The following is a 20425-nucleotide window of genomic DNA, read 5'->3' as shown; positions in this document are numbered from 1 at the left end:
CGTCTCTGCTTCTGGTGACTGATATTGTCCTTCTAATGAACGTTAGACTGGTTGAAAACACACGTCTCTGCTTCTGGTGACTGATATTGTCCTTCTAATGAACGTTAGACTGGTTGAAAACACACGTCTCTGCTTCTGGTGACTGATATTGTCCTTCTAATGAACGTTAGACTGGTTGAAAACACACGTCTCTGCTTCTGGTGACTGATATTGTCCTTCTAATGAATGTTAGACTGGTTGAAAACACACGTCTCTGCTTCTGGTGACTGATATTGTCCTTCTAATGAACGTTAGACTGGTTGAAAACACACATTACATTACAGTCATTTAGCAGACGCTTTTATCCAAAGCGACTTACAATAAGTGTATTCAACATAGGTAGGGAACAAAAACTACTAATCACCAGAAGTCTTTAGTGCATTTTCTGCAAAAACAAGCAACCAAGAGTATACCTAGCGCTAAGGTAAAAGTGCAATATATCAGCTACCTATTTCCTTAAACAGATGAGACAAAATAGCTAAATCAAATGAGCATGAGCTAAAACAATTAAGTGTATCGACTAAACAAGATCCAATAAACAATACAACAATAGAAAACAAGCGTTCGTACAACTAGTTAACAACAAGTAGGTCAGGCAGAGAGGAAGGGTAGTGTTTCCTGAAGAGGTGGGTTTTCAACCTGCGGCGAAATATGGGCAGTGACTCTGCTGTCCTAACATCAGTGGGAAGTTCATTCCACCACTGTGGGGCCAGAACAGAAAAGAGTTGTGACCGTGTGGATCGGCCAGAAGGACCCTTGAGTGACGAGGCAATCAGTCGCCCCGAGGTGGCAGACCGAAGTGGTCGGGCAGGGGTGTAGGCATCGACCATAGCCCGGAGGTAGGAAGGAGCTGTTCCTTTCACTGCCCTATAGGCTAACACCAGGGTTTTGAACTGGATGCGGGCCGCTACGGGGAGCCAGTGTAGAGAACGGAGAAGGATGGTTGTGTGGGAGAACTTGGGGCGGTTGAACACCAGACGAGCCGCAGCTTTCTGAACAAGCTCCAGAGGTCTGATGGCAGATGCCGGAGCACCAGCAAGGAGGGAGTTGCAGTAGTCCAGGCGGGAGATGACGAGAGCCTGGATGAGCACCTGGGCTGCCTTCCCACACGTCACCAGAAGCAGAGACGTGTGTTTTCAACGATCAAACAAATATGAAACATCAAACATATTGAATCCAGATATATTCAAAAACAGTCTGGGATGAACTCAATAGCCAGAGTGGACGTGGAAACGACAGCAGAAGACTTTTTTATCATGAACAAGTGATCCGTCATTTTAGGAAAATGACCTGCAGTCGTCACCGCAAAGAAAAACACCTTCCATGGAGATAGGGTGTAGGAGATAGGGTGTAGGAGATAGGGTGTAGGAGATAGGGTGTAGGACATAGGGTTTAGGAGATAGGGTGTAGGACATAGGGTGTAGGAGATAGGGTGTAGGAGATAGGGTGTAGGAGATAGGGTGTAGGAGATAGGGTGTAGGACATAGGGTTTAGGAGATAGGGTGTAGGACATAGGGTGTAGGACATAGGGTGTAGGAGATAGGGTGTAGGACATAGGGTGTAGGAGATAGGGTGTAGGACATAGGGTGTAGGAGATAGGGTGTAGGAGATAGGGTGTAGGACATAGGGTGTAGGAGATAGGGTGTAGGACATAGGGTGTAGGAGATAGGGTGTAGGACATAGGGTGTAGGACATAGGGTGTAGGAGATAGGGTGTAGGAGATAGGGTGTAGGAGATAGGGTGTAGGAGATAGGGTGTAGGGTGTAGGAGATAGGGTGTAGGACATAGGGTGTAGGACATAGGGTGTAGGACATAGGGTGTAGGACATAGGGTGTAGGGTTTAGGACATAGTGTAGGAGATAGGGAACATACCTTCCATGGAGAAAGGTTCTTTGCATCGGCCTCGTCCTGTTCAATAAACAGACAGCCTGTCAATCATCTAGCTATAGATTAGCTAATAACGTTCTCAGTGTAATTAACATGTACATTAGCATAATTAACAATGAGAAACATTCTCAGTGTAATTAACATGATTAACATGTTAATTAACATAATTAACATATACATTAACCCATTTTGACCTGAGATCAGATTCTATAAATGTCTTCTACATCCTGACAGTTTTCTGAAAAAGCTATGTTTCTATGTCAGTCGTTCTTCGATTTTTCAAAAATAGCAGACCTACAAGCTCGTAGCGCGCCACTCGGTGGCGCGCTACGAGCTTGTAGATCTGCTATTTTTCAATAGCTAAAGTATAACATAATGCCTACACCAAAATGGGTTAACATAATTAACATGTTAATACATAATTAACATACAAATTAACATAATTAACGATGAGAAACATGCATCCGTTCTAACCTTGCCAGGAGCAGAGCCAAGCAGTTCTTGTTGCTGAAAAATGCAAAACAATAATAATGATAATGTGACTTATTATAAACCATAAAGCATGATTTATAACAACCAGGCTTGCATATAAACCATAAGCATCTGTCTACTGTAATCTACTGTAACTGTACATATATATTTGATTTGACTGAGAGCCTGCCATCGTGCAACCTCCAGCTTTTCACCAGCGCCAGCCCCTCCCCTAGCCCCTCCCCTCTCCCCTAGCCCCTCCTATAAACAGGTTTAATGTTTGTCTTTAGTTCAATGTTTGTTTAGTAAGCGCCATATTGTCAATGAAGGGAAAATGGACGTCACAATGTCCCTCATTATGCCATATTGTCTCTTTATTGTTACTGGCGTTTCATGTTTGTGTTGTTTGTTTTACATCACCTTTACATCACCTAATCAACATGAGTTAGACTTTAATATATTAGCCATGGGGTTAGTTAGAGGGTTAGCATGGGTTAGTTAGAGGGTTACCATGGGTTAGTTAGAGGGTTACCATGGGTTAGTTAGGTGGTTACCATGGGTTAGTTAGAGGGTTACCATGGGTTAGTTAGAGGGTTAGCATGGGTTAGTTAGAGGGTTACCATGGGTTAGTTAGAGGGTTAGCATGGGTTAGTTAGAGGGTTACCATGGGTTAGTTAGAGGGTTACCATGGGTTAGTTAGAGGGTTACCATGGGTTAGTTAGAGGGTTAGCATGGGTTAGTTAGAGGGTTACCATGGGTTAGTTAGAGGGTTACCATGGGTTAGTTAGAGGGTTACCATGGGTTAGTTAGAGGGTTACCATGGGTTAGTTAGGTGGTTACCATGGGTTAGTTAGAGGGTTAGCATGGGTTAGTTAGAGGGTTACCATGGGTTAGTTAGAGGGTTAGCATGGGTTAGTTAGAGGGTTACCATGGGTTAGTTAGAGGGTTACCATGGGTTAGTTAGAGGGTTACCATGGGTTAGTTAGGTGGTTACCATGGGTTAGTTAGAGGGTTACCATGGGTTAGTTAGAGGGTTACCATGGGTTAGTTAGAGGGTTACCATGGGTTAGTTAGAGGGTTAGCATGGGTTAGTTAGAGGGTTACCATGGGTTAGTTAGAGGGTTACCATGGGTTAGTTAGAGGGTTACCATGGGTTAGTTAGAGGGTTACCATGGGTTAGTTAGAGGGTTACCATGGGTTAGTTAGGTGGTTACCATGGGTTAGTTAGAGGGTTACCATGGGTTAGTTAGAGGGTTACCATGGGTTAGTTAGGTGGTTACCATGGGTTAGTTAGAGGGTTACCATGGGTTAGTTAGAGGGTTACCATGGGTTAGTTAGAGGGTTAGCATGGGTTAGTTAGAGGGTTACCATGGGTTAGTTAGAGGGTTACCATGGGTTAGTTAGAGGGTTACCATGGGTTAGTTAGAGGGTTACCATGGGTTAGTTAGAGGGTTACCATGGGTTAGTTAGGTGGTTACCATGGGTTAGTTAGAGGGTTACCATGGGTTAGTTAGAGGGTTACCATGGGTTAGTTAGAGGGTTACCATGGGTTAGTTAGAGGGTTAGCATGGGTTAGTTAGAGGGTTACCATGGGTTAGTTAGAGGGTTACCATGGGTTAGTTAGAGGGTTACCATGGGTTAGTTAGAGGGTTACCATGGGTTAGTTAGAGGGTTACCATGGGTTAGTTAGGTGGTTACCATGGGTTAGTTAGAGGGTTACCATGGGTTAGTTAGAGGGTTACCATGGGTTAGTTAGGTGGTTACCATGGGTTAGTTAGAGGGTTAGCATGGGTTAGTTAGGTGGTTACCTGGGCCTGGACCATGGGTTAGTTATAGGCTTAGGGAGGTAGTTACCTGGGCCTGCACCATGGGAGCCTCCTCTAGTTATAGGCTTAGGGAGGTGGTTACCTGGGCCTGCACCATGGGTGCAGGCCCTTTACATCACCTAATCAACATGAGTTAGACTTTAATATATTAGCCATGGGGTTAGTTAGAGGGTTAGCATGGGTTAGTTAGAGGGTTACCATGGGTTAGTTAGAGGGTTACCATGGGTTAGTTAGGTGGTTACCATGGGTTAGTTAGAGGGTTAGCATGGGTTAGTTAGAGGGTTACCATGGGTTAGTTAGAGGGTTACCATGGGTTAGTTAGAGGGTTACCATGGGTTAGTTAGAGGGTTACCATGGGTTAGTTAGGTGGTTACCATGGGTTAGTTAGAGGGTTAGCATGGGTTAGTTAGAGGGTTACCATGGGTTAGTTAGAGGGTTAGCATGGGTTAGTTAGAGGGTTACCATGGGTTAGTTAGAGGGTTACCATGGGTTAGTTAGAGGGTTACCATGGGTTAGTTAGGTGGTTACCATGGGTTAGTTAGAGGGTTACCATGGGTTAGTTAGAGGGTTACCATGGGTTAGTTAGGTGGTTACCATGGGTTAGTTAGAGGGTTACCATGGGTTAGTTAGAGGGTTACCATGGGTTAGTTAGGTGGTTACCATGGGTTAGTTAGAGGGTTAGCATGGGTTAGTTAGGTGGTTACCTGGGCCTGGACCATGGGTTAGTTATAGGCTTAGGGAGGTAGTTACCTGGGCCTGCACCATGGGAGCCTCCTCTAGTTATAGGCTTAGGGAGGTGGTTACCTGGGCCTGCACCATGGGTTAGTTATAGGCTTAGGGAGGTAGTTACCTGGGCCTGCACCATGGGTTAGTTATAGGCTTAGGGAGGTAGTTACCTGGGCCTGGACCATGGGTTAGTTATAGGCTTAGGGAGGTAGTTACCTGGGCCTGGACCATGGGTTAGTTATAGGCTTAGGGAGGTGGTTACCTGGGCCTGCAACATGGGAGCCTCTAGTTATAGGCTTAGGGAGGTGGTTACCTGGGCCTGCACCATGGGTTAGTTAGGTGGTTACCTGGGCCTGCACCATGGGTTAGTTAGGTGGTTACCTGGGCCTGCACCATGGGTTAGTTAGAGGGTTACCATGGGTTAGGGAGGTGGTTACCTGGGCCTGGACCATGGGTTAGTTAGAGGTTTACTATGGTTTAGTTTGTGTGGCAGCGGTGGCCGAACGGTTTGCGGAGCGGTCTTGTTATCGGAAGGTCGCCAGTTCGAATCCCAGGACCGGCACGTTAAAATTACCACCACTGAAGTACCCTTGAGCAAGGCATTGAACCCCTACCATGAAATGTTCTATGAGCAGGGCGTGGCTGTAAACAAGCATCTCGAGCTTAGTCCATTCACCCTTAGTTAGGTGGTTACCTGGGCCTGGACCATGGGTTAGTTAGAGGGTTACCATGGGTTAGTTAGGTGGTTACCAGGGCCTGGACCATGGGAGCCTCTAGTTATAGGTTCAGGGAGGTGGTTACCTGGGCCTGGACCATGGGAGCCTCCTCTGCCATCAGACCTTCAGACTCCAGCTCCGACGCCACCTTGTTGATGTCCCTCAGACGAGACTCGTTGGCCTTCAGGTCCTGAGAGGGAGAAACAGCATGTTGATGAGAGAGGACAATCCTAGAGGAAAACCCTGTAGAGGACACCTCCTAGAGGAAAACCCTGTAGAGGACACCTCCATGTCCATTAGAGAGGACACCTCCCAGAGGAGAACCCTGTAGAGGACACCTCCTAGAGGAGAACCCTGTAGAGGACACCTCCTAGAGGAGAACCCTGTAGAGGACACCTCCTAGAGGAAAACCCTGTAGAGGACACCTCCTAGAGGAGAACCCTGTAGAGGACACCTCCTAGAGGAGAACCCTGTAGAGGACACCTCCTAGAGGAGAACCCTGTAGAGGACACCTCCTAGAGGAGAACCCTGTAGAGGACACCTCCTAGAGGAGAACCCTGTAGAGGACACCTCCTAGAGGAGAACCCTGTAGAGGACACCTCCTAGAGGAGAACCCTGTAGAGGACACCTCCTAGAGGAGAACCCTGTAGAGGACACCTCCTAGAGGAGAACCCTGTAGAGGACACCTCCTAGAGGAGAACCCTGTAGAGGACACCTCCTAGAGGAGAACCCTGTAGAGGACACCTCCTAGAGGAGAACCCTGTAGAGGACACCTCCTAGAGGAGAACCCTGTAGAGGACACCTCCTAGAGGAGAACCCTGTAGAGGACACCTCCCAGAGGAGAACCCTGTAGAGGACACCTCCTAGAGGAGAACCCTGTAGAGGACACCTCCTAGAGGAGAACCCTGTAGAGGACACCTCCTAGAGGAAAACCCTGTAGAGGACACCTCCTAGAGGAGAACCCTGTAGAGGACACCTCCTAGAGGAAAACCCTGTAGAGGACACCTCCTAGAGGAGAACCCTGTAGAGGACACCTCCTAGAGGAAAACCCTGTAGAGGACACCTCCTAGAGGAGAACCCTGTAGAGGACACCTCCTAGAGGAAAACCCTGTAGAGGACACCTCCTAGAGGAGAACCCTGTAGAGGACACCTCCATGTCCATTAGAGAGGACACCTCCCAGAGGAGAACCCTGTAGAGGACACCTCCTAGAGGAGAACCCTGTAGAGGACACCTCCTAGAGGAGAACCCTGTAGAGGACACCTCCTAGAGGAAAACCCTGTAGAGGACACCTCCATGTCCATTAGAGAGGACACCTCCCAGAGGAGAACCCTGTAGAGGACACCTCCTAGAGGAGAACCCTGTAGAGGACACCTCCTAGAGGAAAACCCTGTAGAGGACACCTCCTAGAGGAAAACCCTGTAGAGGACACCTCCTAGAGGAGAACCCTGTAGAGGACACCTCCTATCTAGAGGACACCTCCTAGAGGAGAACCCTGTAGAGGACACCTCCTAGAGGAAAACCCTGTAGAGGACACCTCCTAGAGGAGAACCCTGTAGAGGACACCTCCTATCTAGAGGACACCTCCTAGAGGAGAACCCTGTAGAGGACACCTCCTAGAGGAAAACCCTGTAGAGGACACCTCCTAGAGGAAAACCCTGTAGAGGACACCTCCTAGAGGAAAACCCTGTAGAGGACACCTCCTATCTAGAGGACACCTCCCAGAGGAAAACCCTGTAGAGGACACCTCCTCCATGTCCATGAAGAGGAAGGGTCTCCTACCTTCTGGAAGTCGTCAAACTTCTTCTGCAGGACCTCCACCTGCTCCAGGTCCGAGCCCATCTCCTCGTTGGTCAGAGCGCTCTCCTTCTCGTTGATCCACAGCTGCAGCTCGTTGGCCTCGCGGAACAGCATGAACTTCTTACAGCTCTTCTCCAGCATGTCCTTACGCTTGTCCCCGAGCTCCAACAGGGTCCCGTATCTATAAAATATATTAATATTATTAATAATAGCATGTCCTTACGCTTGTCCCCGAGCTCCAACAGGGTCCCGTATCTATACAATATTAATATTATTATTAATAGCATGTCCTTACGCTTGTCCCCGAGTTCTAGGAGCATACCATATCTATAAAATATTATTAGTATTAATAACATGTCCCCCAGCTATAGGAGCATACCATATCTATAAAATATTAATAACATGTCCCCCAGCTATAGGAGCATACCATATCTATAAAATATGAATAACATGTCCCCCAGCTATAGGAGCATACCATATCTATAAAATATTAATAACATGTCCCCCAGCTATAGGAGCATACCATATCTATAAAATATGAATAACATGTCCCCCAGCTATAGGAGCATACCATATCTATAAAATATTAATAACATGTCCCCCAGCTATAGGAGCATACCATATCTATAAAATATGAATAACATGTCCCCCAGCTATAGGAGCATACCATATCTATAAAATAAAATAATTATTACTAGAAAATACTGTTCCTGAAGAAACAGTGTGGGCTCGACTAACTCTCTACTTGATTATGATGTATTGACCCCCCCCCCCCCCCCTCTGTCTTCCTATTGGTGGACCCTCTCCCTCCCCCCCTCTGTCTTCCTATTGGCTGACACACATGACTGACATCACGCGCACACACACACATACATACACACACACACACGACATCCATGTGCAAAGCTTGGGATGGGAAGGTACTAATGTAATACCACTGGCGAACTGAAGATGGCAGTGACGGGAAACAGGAGAGAGAGAGAGAGAGAGAGAGAGAGAGAGAGAGAGAGAGAGAGAGAGAGAGAGAGAGAGAGAGAGAGAGAGAGAGAGAGTAGTTACTAGACAGTAACCATGGTTCTATGAATCCCCAGTGAATGCCAGAGTGAGAGCTTTAACACAATGAGAGCCCCCTGCTGGGCGAACTCCAGTGTGACACGCGTCCGTTTTTAGGCTTCCGTGTTGAATGCTAAAGTATTAGCGTCAATGCTAGCGAGCTCAAATGAGGTCCACACTAGCTAAAGTATAACATAATGCTTAAAACACCAAAAGGGGTTCCCGCCCAGAATGGGTTAAACGCCTTAACACATTCCCCGCCAGGATTAATGTATTAATTTATCGCGCATTGCCAAGGTTTTTCCCCTTTCAACCCTTATTTTGAAGAGCCAAATATATCCGTAACCGGATGTTGCGATGACGTAATGGTGCGTGTGTTGGTGTCTTGACCGGTTGTTGTTCTCTCGCTCGGCGCGAGTATCACAGCGCCTGCTACAGGCCGTTGAAAGCAGCACATAGAGTGCAAGTGGATGCGCGCGCATCTTCAAAACGGCCACTGTCCTGCTTTACACTGGGATGCTAGCGAGCAGTGGCGTAAATATTGACGGTGCAACCGGTGCGATGCACCGGGGCCCAGCGCCCCCAAGGGGCCCATGAAGGGGAAGAAAAAGAGGAAAAAAAGAGTCAGGACGACGGTGAAAGCCTGGTTTCAGGGGCTATCGGTCGCAGGAAGAGTAACACCAAGGATTCGTCAGTGATGTCACTGACTGCTGGTTTATAAACTGACTGCTGGTTTATGTGTTGCATAACAGTGACATCACTGTCCACTCCTTCTTGGTATTTTTACCACCTTGTTTCAACGTGTGTGTTTGTGTTCATGCGCTGCCTGTCAGCAGCACAACATAGCTCAGCTGTAGCCTATTGTCACGTTCCGTCGCGCTAATGAAACACTAGATGGGATTATTATGTCATGTCAGCACTATCAGAAGATGTAACCCAGGTAAAGTAATCTGTCTCTCTGCAAGTTTAACTAAAGTTTTTTCCATCAGTCCAAAGTCATTTCTGATAGCCTGCAGGCTGCAGCCCTGCAGTCCTACAGATACAGAATGATTGAAAGTGAAACATGCAAATTGATTGAATATTTTAGATACAGATACAGTTCAAAGATGCATTTGGAACAATGAAGCGCTACGCATCATTTCACATCGCACCCCCCGCAGCACATTATTAGTATTATTATTATATTTTAGGGGGCCCTTGCACCGGGGCCCACTGACAGGTAGTTTCCCCACTGCTAGCGAGAGACAGCTATCGATGCGGTCCGATCAAAACATGGATGGTTCCCAAACTTTGTCATGTCAAGGACCCCCAAATTGACACTAATTAGCCTGCGTACCCCCATTTGAAAAGGTATGCCTGCCAGGGACCCCCATAACAGCAGATTTTTACAGCTCTAGCAGTGATTCTCAACCATTTTCACCCCTAGTTTGATATGCATTAGTCTACGGACCCCCATTTAATGGGATTTCTATCTCTGAGACCCCAATTTATATTGTAAAATCAATGTTAATTTTACTCTGAGAGTGTGCAAATGCTCAGTGTTACAGACCCATAAGGGTCCATTTGGTTCCAAATGATCATTTAGCTGGGTCCCCCCTGGAACTCCCTCAAGGACCCCTGGGGGTCCCTGGACCCCCTGGAACTCCCTCAAGGACCCCTGGGGGTCCCTGGACCCCCTGGAACTCCCTCAAGGACCCATGGGGGTCCCCGGACCCCACTTTGGGAACCAGTGGATTCAAGAATATAAAGCCTAGAAAACGTATTTGTGGCTGCAGGACTAATTTTAACTCAGACGGACGTGTTTACACGTCGTACACGTCTGAATGTGTTAAAATTCAGTCCTAGTGCTTTTTCATTGAACGAAAACATATATATTCTGATTTTTTTTCTCTTTTTTTCCCGGCGGGTGTTGGCCTCTCCTTCTGCAATGTACTCCTCGCTTTTGGCGCGTGCGCGCTCCCGTTCACTTCCCTGTTTACGGATCAGACAGAAAGGCTCGCGGCGCGTCATCTAGGGAGCTCTCCGTGGTTTTGACCAGATGGTTATACTTCTGTCTTCAACATGCCTCTCACCCGGAATATTACCGCTTCTACAGAGACTTTATGGTAATGATGGCGAGGTAAGCACGCAGCGAGGTAAGCACGCAGCGAGGTAAGCACGCAGCGTTATGCCTCCCGGTAAGCACGCAGCGTTATGCCTCCCCCCGAGGTAAGCACGCAGCGTTATGCCTCCCCCTGAGGTAAGCACGCAGCGTTATGCCTCCCCCCGAGGTAAGCACGCAGCGTTATGCCTCCCCCCGAGGTAAGCACGCAGCGTTATGCCTCCCCCTGAGGTAAGCACGCAGCGTTATGCCTCCCCCCGAGGTAAGCACGCAGCGTTATGCCTCCCCCCGAGGTAAGCACGCAGCGTTATGCCTCCCGGTGAGGTAAGCACGCAGCGTTATGCCTCCCGGTGAGGTAAGCACGCAGCGTTATGCCTCCCCCTGAGGTAAGCACGCAGCGTTATGCCTCCCCCTGAGGTAAGCACGCAGCGTTATGCCTCCCCCCGAGGTAAGCACGCAGCGTTATGCCTCCCCCCGAGGTAAGCACGCAGCGTTATGCCTCCCGGGAGGTAAGCACGCAGCGTTATGCCTCCCCCCGAGGTAAGCACGCAGCGTTATGCCTCCCCCTGAGGTAAGCACGCAGCGTTATGCCTCCCCCCGAGGTAAGCACGCAGCGTTATGCCTCCCGGTAAGCACGCAGCGTTATGCCTCCCCCTGAGGTAAGCACGCAGCGTTATGCCTCCCGGTGAGGTAAGCACGCAGCGTTATGCCTCCCGGGAGGTAAGCACGCAGCGTTATGCCTCCCCCTGAGGTAAGCACGCAGCGTTATGCCTCCCGGGAGGTAAGCACGCAGCGTTATGCCTCCCGGGAGGTAAGCACGCAGCGTTATGCCTCCCCCTGAGGTAAGCACGCAGCGTTATGCCTCCCGGTGAGGTAAGCACGCAGCGTTATGCCTCCCGGTAAGCACGCAGCGTTATGCCTCCCGGTAAGCACGCAGCGTTATGCCTCCCGGGAGGTAAGCACGCAGCGTTATGCCTCCCGGGAGGTAAGCACGCAGCGTTATGCCTCCCGGGAGGTAAGCACGCAGCGTTATGCCTCCCGGGAGGTAAGCACGCAGCGTTATGAGGTAAGCACGCAGCGTTATGCCTCCCGGTGAGGTAAGCACGCAGCGTTATGCCTCCCGGTGAGGTAAGCACGCAGCGTTATGCCTCCCGGTGAGGTAAGCACGCAGCGTTATGCCTCCCGGTGAGGTAAGCACGCAGCGTTATGCCTCCCGGTGAGGTAAGCACGCAGCGTTATGCCTCCCGGTGAGGTAAGCACGCAGCGTTATGCCTCCCGGTGAGGTAAGCACGCAGCGTTATGCCTCCCGGTGAGGTAAGCACGCAGCGTTATGAGGTAAGCACGCAGCGTTATGCCTCCCGGTGAGGTAAGCACGCAGCGTTATGCCTCCCGGTAAGCACGCAGCGTTATGCCTCCCGGTAAGCACGCAGCGTTATGCCTCCCGGGAGGTAAGCACGCAGCGTTATGCCTCCCGGGAGGTAAGCACGCAGCGTTATGCCTCCCGGGAGGTAAGCACGCAGCGTTATGCCTCCCGGTGAGGTAAGCACGCAGCGTTATGCCTCCCGGTAAGCACGCAGCGTTATGCCTCCCGGTGAGGTAAGCACGCAGCGTTATGCCTCCCGGTAAGCACGCAGCGTTATGCCTCCCGGTAAGCACGCAGCGTTATGCCTCCCGGTAAGCACGTAGATCTGCTATTTTTCAATAGCTAAAGTATAAGATAACGCTGAGTTAAGGGAACCCCTTTTGGTGTTTTAAGCATTATGTTGTACTTTAGCTGTTGAAAAATGGCAGATCTACAAGCTCATACATAGCGCGGCACTCGTTTTTGAGTGGTGGAACCCACTCCCTTTACGGAGCTATGTGTGTCCCGTCCCTGGCTGGGTCTGTCCGAGCACGAAAATTGCGTTTGGTTGGATTTTCCACAACCAAGTGTTCCTGTGTGTCTGGAACTTCCGGGGACCCCCACAAGGAGTTGCACCACTCACTTCACGCGGGTGGGATTTTTTAAACTCATATCATTGCTTCTGGGGGGTCCCTGAGATGGGGGTCCGCGGCCGAGGGGTCGTTGACATGAAGCCATTCAGGGAACCCCTTGGTGTTTTAAGCACTATGTTGTACTTTAGCTATTGAAAAATAGCAGATCTACAAGCTATGAGCTATGAACTATGAACTATGAACTATGAACTACAAGCTATGAACTTGAACTATGAACTATGAACTACAAGCTATGAACTTGAACTATGAACTATGAACTATGAACTTGTAGATCTGCTATTTTTGAAGAATCGTGAAAATGTGCCTCAAATCTTTGAATATATTATTACAGAGTGAACATTTTAACTAATTTCGACGTCAGGCCTAAACGGGTTAATTAAACGTCAACTCAACGCCCTCTGGTGGTCAGCGGGGATAGGACGGAACGGCGTGAGGATGACGATGACGTTGATGACATCACGATGACATCACGATCACAACATGGAGGACAGAGAGAGAGAGACACTCACAGCTCTTCAACCTGCTGCATTCGCACAGAAACGCTGCACGATTCCTTGGTGAGCAGTCTGCCCATGGGCAAGGCACACACAGAGAGAGAGAGAGAGAGGGTAGAGAGACTATGTTATACACAGCAGAGAGAGAGAGAGAGGGTAGAGACTATGTTATACACAGCAGAGAGAGAGAGAGGGTAGAGAGACTATGTTATACACAGCAGAGAGAGAGAGAGGGTAGAGAGAGCATGTTATACACAGCAGAGAGAGAGAGAGAGGGTAGAGAGACTATGTTATACACAGCAGAGAGAGAGAGAGAGAGAGAGAGGGTAGAGAGACTATGTTATACACAGCAGAGAGAGAGAGAGAGAGAGGGTAGAGAGACTATGTTATACACAGCAGAGAGAGAGAGGGTAGAGAGACTATGTTATACACAGCAGAGAGAGAGAGAGAGGGTAGAGAGACTATGTTATACACAGCAGAGAGAGAGAGAGAGGGTAGAGAGACTATGTTATACACAGCAGAGAGAGAGAGAGAGGGTAGAGAGACTATGTTATACATAGCAGAGAGAGAGAGAGAGGGTAGAGAGACTATGTTATACACAGCAGAGAGAGAGAGAGAGAGAGAGAGAGGGTAGAGAGACTATGTTATACATAGCAGAGAGAGAGAGAGAGAGAGAGGGTAGAGAGACTATGTTATACACAGCAGAGAGAGAGAGAGAGGGTAGAGAGACTATGTTATACATAGCAGAGAGAGAGAGAGAGGGTAGAGAGAGCATGTTATACACAGCAGAGAGAGAGAGAGAGGGTAGAGAGACTATGTTATACACAGCAGAGAGAGAGAGAGAGAGGGTAGAGAGAGCATGTTATACATAGCAGAGAGAGAGAGAGAGAGGGTAGAGAGACTATGTTATACATAGCAGAGAGAGAGAGAGAGGGTAGAGAGACTATGTTATACACAGCAGAGAGAGAGAGAGAGAGAGAGGGTAGAGAGAGCATGTTATACATAGCAGAGAGAGAGAGAGAGAGAGGGTAGAGAGACTATGTTATATAGACAGCAGAGAGAGAGAGAGAGAGAGAGAGAGAGAGAGAGAGGGTAGAGAGACTATGTTATATAGACAGCAGAGAGAGAGAGAGAGAGAGAGAGAGGGTAGAGAGACTATGTTATATAGACAGCAGAGAGAGAGAGAGAGAGAGGGTAGAGAGAGCATGTTATACATAGCAGAGAGAGAGAGAGAGAGAGGGTAGAGAGACTATGTTATATAGACAGCAGAGTGTTAAAAGCCCTGGAACCTCATTGACTTCTACTGAGAGAACGGTTTGAAGGTGAAATGGCGACACCTGCTGGACCATTAATGAGAACCCAGACGTGAGCTTCAATTCCAGGTAAGTGGGTTTAGCCCTCTGTGACAGAGTTAGTATAAACACATTCTAACTGGTTGTAACTGGTTGTAACTGGTTGTAACTTGTTCAAAGTGGTTGCATCTGGTTCAAACTGGTTGTAACTGGTTGTATCTGGTTCAAACTGGTTGTAACTGGTTGTAACTGGTTGTAACTGGTTCTTACTGGTTCTCGATCTGGTCCTGGCGCAGGCCGATGCTTCCTTGCTCGTCCAGAAGGTTCTCCCGGGAGGACGACTGCGTCGGGTCCAGTTTCTTCACGTAGGCGGCGGGAACGAAGCCCTGGCGGTCGTTCACCTCCACCTTCCACCAGTCCTGAGCACAGGAAACACCTTGTTAAGTCTCTTAGCGAACAGGAAACACCTTGTTAAGTCTCTTAACGGACAGCTTATGCTTTCTACGGGGACAAAGCTTCTTAGTAAATATCTTTCTACGGGGACAAAGCTTCTTAGTAAATATCTTTCTACGGGGACAAAGCTTCTTAGTAAATATCTTTCTACGGGGACACAGCTTCTTAGTAAATATCTTTCTACGGGGACAAAGCTTCTTAGTAAATATCTTTCTACAGGGACAAAGCTTCTTAGTAAATATCTTTCTACGGGGACACAGCTTCTTAGTAAATATCTTTCTACGGGGACAAAGCTTCTTAGAACGTAAATATCTCGGATTCTCCAGGTGAAAGGAGTTGGCCTCATTAGGCCCACTGGCAGAGCCTGGCCAGAGCCTTTTGTGGTTTGGAGAACCGTGGGTCCGACCGACTCGATACCGAGCACTGCACTCCCTGTGGGGGTGTGGAACGCGTGTGTCGAATGTGAAGTCGGTGGGGCGAACGGTTCTCGAGTTATACAACCACACACACACACACACACACGGCACATTTATAGTTGCATGAAAACATGCTAAGCTAACGATGACGAGGCTATCACTTCCGGGTCGGGCAGACGGGTCTCTTCTTCTCTGCTTTATTCCGCGCATTTCTCTGGCACTGTATAGCGCCACGATGTCCCCTAGAGGGGCTGGCTGGCTGGCTGGCTGGCTGACACACACACACACACACACACACACACACACACACACACACACACACACACACACACACACACACACACACACACACACACACACACACACACACACACACACACACACACACACACACACACACACACACACACACACACACACACACACACACACACACACACACACACACACCACCCTACCTTGTTGGTGGAGTTGAGCAGAGTGAGGATGTCTCCCTTCTTCATGGTGACTTCTCGAGGACTCTTCTCCTGGTAGTCGTACAGAGCCAACACCAGCTCCTTACCGGTCTCATCGTCCGTGGGGGCCACTTGTTGCTGGGGGGGGGGGGGGGGGGGGGTCAAAAGGTTAACCCATTTTGACCTGTGATCAGATTCTATAAATGTCTTCTACATCCTGACAGTTTTCTGGAAAAAGCTATGTTTCTATGTCAGTTTCTATGTCAGATCTACAAGCTCGTAGCGCGCCAAGTATTTTTCAATAGCTAAAGCACAACATAATGCTAACACCAAAAGGGGTTCCCGCCCAGAATGAGTTAATATGTGTAAGGCAGTGGTCCGGGGACCATCAGTGGTCCTCAAGGGGGTTCCAGGTGGTCTGGGGACCACCGGTGGTCCTCGAGGGGGTTCCAGGTGCTCCGGGGACCACCAGCGGTTCTCGAGGGGGTTCCAGGTGGTTCCAGGTGGTCCAGGACCACTGATGTAAGGGATAATGTCTGGCTAGCTGGTCGTTGTAGGGAGATAATTCACCTCCTTTATGTAAGGGATAATGTCTGGCTAGGTGGTCGTTGTAGGGAGATAATTCACCTCCTTTATGTAAGGGATAATGTCTGGCTAGCTGGTCGTTGTAGGGAGATAATTCACCTCCTTTATGTAAGGGATAATGTCTGGCTAGGTGGTCGTTGTAGGGAGATAATTCACCTCCTTTATGTAAGGGATAATGTCTGGCTAGGTGGTCGTTGTAGGGAGATAATTCACCTCCTTTATGTAAGGGATAATGTCTGGCTAGGTGGTCGTTGTAGGGAGATAATTCACCTCCTTTATGTAAGGGATAATGTCTGGCTAGGTGGTCGTTGTAGGGAGATAATTCACCTCCTTTATGTAAGGATAATGTCTGGCTGGGTGGTCGTTGTAGGGAGATAATTCACCTCCTTTATGTAAGGGATAATGTCTGGCTAGGTGGTCGTTGTAGGGAGATAATTCACCTCCTTTATGTAAGGATAATGTCTGGCTGGGTGGTCGTTGTAGGGAGATAATTCACCTCCTTTATGTAAGGATAATGTCTGGCTAGGTGGTCGTTGTAGGGAGATAATTCACCTCCTTTATGTAAGGGATAATGTCAGGCTAGGTGGTCGTTGTAGGGAGATAATTCACCTCCTTTATGTAAGGGATAATGTCTGGTTAGGTGGTCGTTGTAGGGAGATAATTCACCTCCTTTATGTAAGGGATAATGTCTGGCTAGGTGGTCGTTGTAGGGAGATAATTCACCTCCTTTATGTAAGGATAATGTCTGGCTGGGTGGTCGTTGTAGGGAGATAATTCACCTCCTTTATGTAAGGGATAATGTCTGGCTGGGTGGTCGTTGTAGGGAGATAATTCACCTCCTTTATGTAAGGGATAATGTCTGGCTAGGTGGTCGTTGTAGGGAGATAATTCACCTCCTTTATGTAAGGATAATGTCTGGCTGGGTGGTCGTTGTAGGGAGATAATTCACCTCCTTTATGTAAGGGATAATGTCTGGCTAGGTGGTCGTTGTAGGGAGATAATTCACCTCCTTTATGTAAGGATAATGTCTGGCTGGGTGGTCGTTGTAGGGAGATAATTCACCTCCTTTATGTAAGGATAATGTCTGGCTAGGTGGTCGTTGTAGGGAGATAATTCACCTCCTTTATGTAAGGGATAATGTCAGGCTAGGTGGTCGTTGTAGGGAGATAATTCACCTCCTTTATGTAAGGGATAATGTCTGGCTAGCTGGTCGTTGTAGGGAGATAATTCACCTCCTTTATGTAAGGGATAATGTCTGGCTAGGTGGTCGTTGTAGGGAGATAATTCACCTCCTTTATGTAAGGGATAATGTCTGGCTAGGTGGTCGTTGTAGGGAGATAATTCACCTCCTTTATGTAAGGGATAATGTCTGGCTAGGTGGTCGTTGTAGGGAGATAATTCACCTCCTTTATGTAAGGGATAATGTCTGGCTAGCTGGTCGTTGTAGGGAGATAATTCACCTCCTTTATGTAAGGGATAATGTCTGGCTAGCTGGTCGTTGTAGGGAGATAATTCACCTCCTTTATGTAATAATAATAATAATAATAATAATAATAATGATAATACTTTATTTGTATAGCACCTTTCATGACATGAAATGCAGCTCAAAGTGCTTTACAGAGCAATGAAGAGAGAAAAAAAGAAAAGAAAAGCAAGGCATAAACATTAAAAAACAAGAGCAGTAATGCAATACAGTGAGGACATGAATAACAAAAGAAATTAAAAAACAAATCAATTAAAAGCAAGGGTGTAGAAGTGGGTCTTGAGCTGTGCTTTAAAAATGTCTACAGAGGCTGCCTGTCGAAGGTACAGTGGGAGTTTGTTCCACGCCGTCGGCCCGTAGAAGCAAAAAGCTGCTTCCCCGTATTTTTTAGTTGCCATTTTTTTAGGCAAAGCGAGCAGGCCAGCAGTGGAAGACCTTAGGGGGCGGCTTGGGACATATTTAGGCAGGCAGTCATGTAGCTAGGAAGGTGCGAGACCATTTAGAGCTTTATAAACAAGTAAAATTATTTTAAAATCAATCCTAAAAACAACCGGAAGCCAGTGCAATGAAGCCAAAACTGGAGTAATATGTTCTCTCATCTTAGTTCTAGTTAAAGCTCTGGCTGCTGCATTTTGGACAAGTTGTAATCTGTCAGTTGATTTCTTAGGCAGTCCAGAAAAAAGTGCATTGCAGTAATCAAGCCGAGAAAAAACAAAGGCGTGGATTAGCGTTTTTGCATCGTCCAATGACAAATAGGCTCTGATTCGTGCAATATTTCTAAGATGAAAAAAGGCGATCTTGGTAACATGATTAATGTGTGAATTAAAATTCAATTCAGAATCAATAATGACCCCCAAGTTCTTTACTGTACTGTTACTTTCTACAGCCACGTTGCCAAGTCTGCTTATTATTGATTCTTTCTGCTCATTAGATCCGATTATGAGAACTTCTGTCTTATCCTCATTTAGCTTGAGAAAGTTATCACTCATCCAGCATTTGATGCTAGACAGACAGGTCAACAGCGGGTCTAAAGCACAGGGATCATCTGGAGCTACAGAAAGATATTGTTGGGTATCATCAGCATAGAAATGAAAATTGACTCCGTGATTGGTAATGAGTTCTCCCAATGGCAGTATGTACAGGGAGAATAGCAGAGGACCAAGAATCGAGCCCTGTGGAATACCAGAACCGATGTTGTGTTTGTCTGAGTCAAACTCAGCTAGATTGACAAAATAGCTTCTGTTTGATAGGTAGGAGGAAAAGCAGGACAGAGCCGTGCCAGACAGGCCTATCCAGTGCTCCAGACGCTGTATTAAAATTGAATGATCAATCGTGTCAAATGCAGCCGTTAGATCTAGAAGTAAAAGAACGGAAACATGTTTCTTGTCAGCAGACACCCTAAGATCATTAATTACTTTTACAAGTGCTGTTTCTGTGCTGTGGCCTTTCCTAAAGCCAGATTGGAATTTGTTATGCACATTATTGTTCTGTAGAAACACATCCAATTGATGAAAGATGCATTTTTCTAAAACCTTGCCCAGAAAGGGCAGATTAGAAATGGGTCGATAGTTACCCAGCACAGAGGGATCAAGATTGTGTTTCTTGAGTAAGGGCCTAACTACAGCCGTCTTCAGTGAGTCTGGAAAGACGCCTGATTGTAGAGAGCTGTTTAAAAAATGTAGGATATCTCCAATCACACTGTCTAAAACCTCTTTAAGAAAGGTGGTGGGAATTGTATCCAATGAACAGGAGGAGGATGTCATCTGTGATATGGTTTTTCGGAGTTCTAAGGGATAATGTCTGGCTAGGTGGTCGTTGTAGGGAGATAATTCACCTACTTTATGTAAGGGATAATGTCTGGCTAGGTGGTCGTTGTAGGGAGATAATTCACCTCCTTTATGTAAGGGATAATGTCTGGCTGGGTGGTCGTTGTAGGGAGATAATTCACCTCCTTTATGTAAGGATAATGTCTGGCTGGGTTGTCGTTGTAGGGAGATAATTCACCTCCTTTATGTAAGGGATAATGTCTGGCTAGCTGGTCGTTGTAGGGAGATAATTCACCTCCTTTATGTAAGGATAATGTCTGGCTAGGTGGTCGTTGTAGGGAGATAATTCACCTCCTTTGTGTAAGGGATAATGTCTGGCTAGCTGGTCGTTGTAGGGAGATAATTCACCTCCTTTATGTAAGGGATAATGTCTGGTTAGGTGGTCGTTGTAGGGAGATAATTCACCTCCTTTATGTAAGGGATAATGTCTGGTTAGGTGGTCGTTGTAGGGAGATAATTCACCTCCTTTATGTAAGGGATAATGTCTGGTTAGGTGGTCGTTTTAGGGAGATAATTCACCTTCTTTATGTCCCTGCGACATACTAGCGTCATGTCCAGGGGGTGTACATCAAGCTGCCTCACGCTACAGAAACAGGAGATAGGCTCCTGCCCTATGGGCCTCATGGCTCGGCAAGGCTTTACTTATGTAAGGGATAATGTCTGGCTATAGGTGGTCGTTGTAGGGAGATACTTCACAGACAGGTAGTTGAATTATCTCCCAACAACGACCACCCAGCCAGACATCATCCCACATATCCCACGGCTAGTGGCTCTACTTACATCAAATAATACATATAGGCCTTACCCCA

At 47.5% G+C, this 20425-nt stretch overlaps 1 protein-coding gene across 3 annotated transcripts in view; it reads right to left on the bottom strand.

Annotated features, from left to right (window-relative positions):
• The window catches only part of sptan1 (spectrin alpha, non-erythrocytic 1), a 162225-nt gene that overhangs the window by 63602 nt on the left and 78198 nt on the right, over window positions 1–20425 (bottom strand). For all 3 annotated transcript variants that reach the window (XM_079525073.1, XM_079525074.1, XM_079525075.1), the window contains exons 21-26: window positions 15726–15860; window positions 14669–14817; window positions 7446–7644; window positions 5751–5855; window positions 2401–2433; window positions 1912–1947 (exon numbers count right to left, since the gene is read on the bottom strand). In XM_079525073.1, the coding sequence (XP_079381199.1) occupies window positions 1912–1947; window positions 2401–2433; window positions 5751–5855; window positions 7446–7644; window positions 14669–14817; window positions 15726–15860 (657 nt within the window). The remainder of the gene's footprint in view (window positions 1–1911; window positions 1948–2400; window positions 2434–5750; window positions 5856–7445; window positions 7645–14668; window positions 14818–15725; window positions 15861–20425) is intronic.

Source organism: Electrona antarctica (assembly GCF_951216825.1).
Source record: "Electrona antarctica genome assembly, chromosome: 16".
NCBI classification, from domain to species: domain Eukaryota; kingdom Metazoa; phylum Chordata; class Actinopteri; order Myctophiformes; family Myctophidae; genus Electrona; species Electrona antarctica.
Note: the sequence above shows the minus strand (reverse complement) of the source record. Positions and strands in the feature narration are given on the sequence as shown.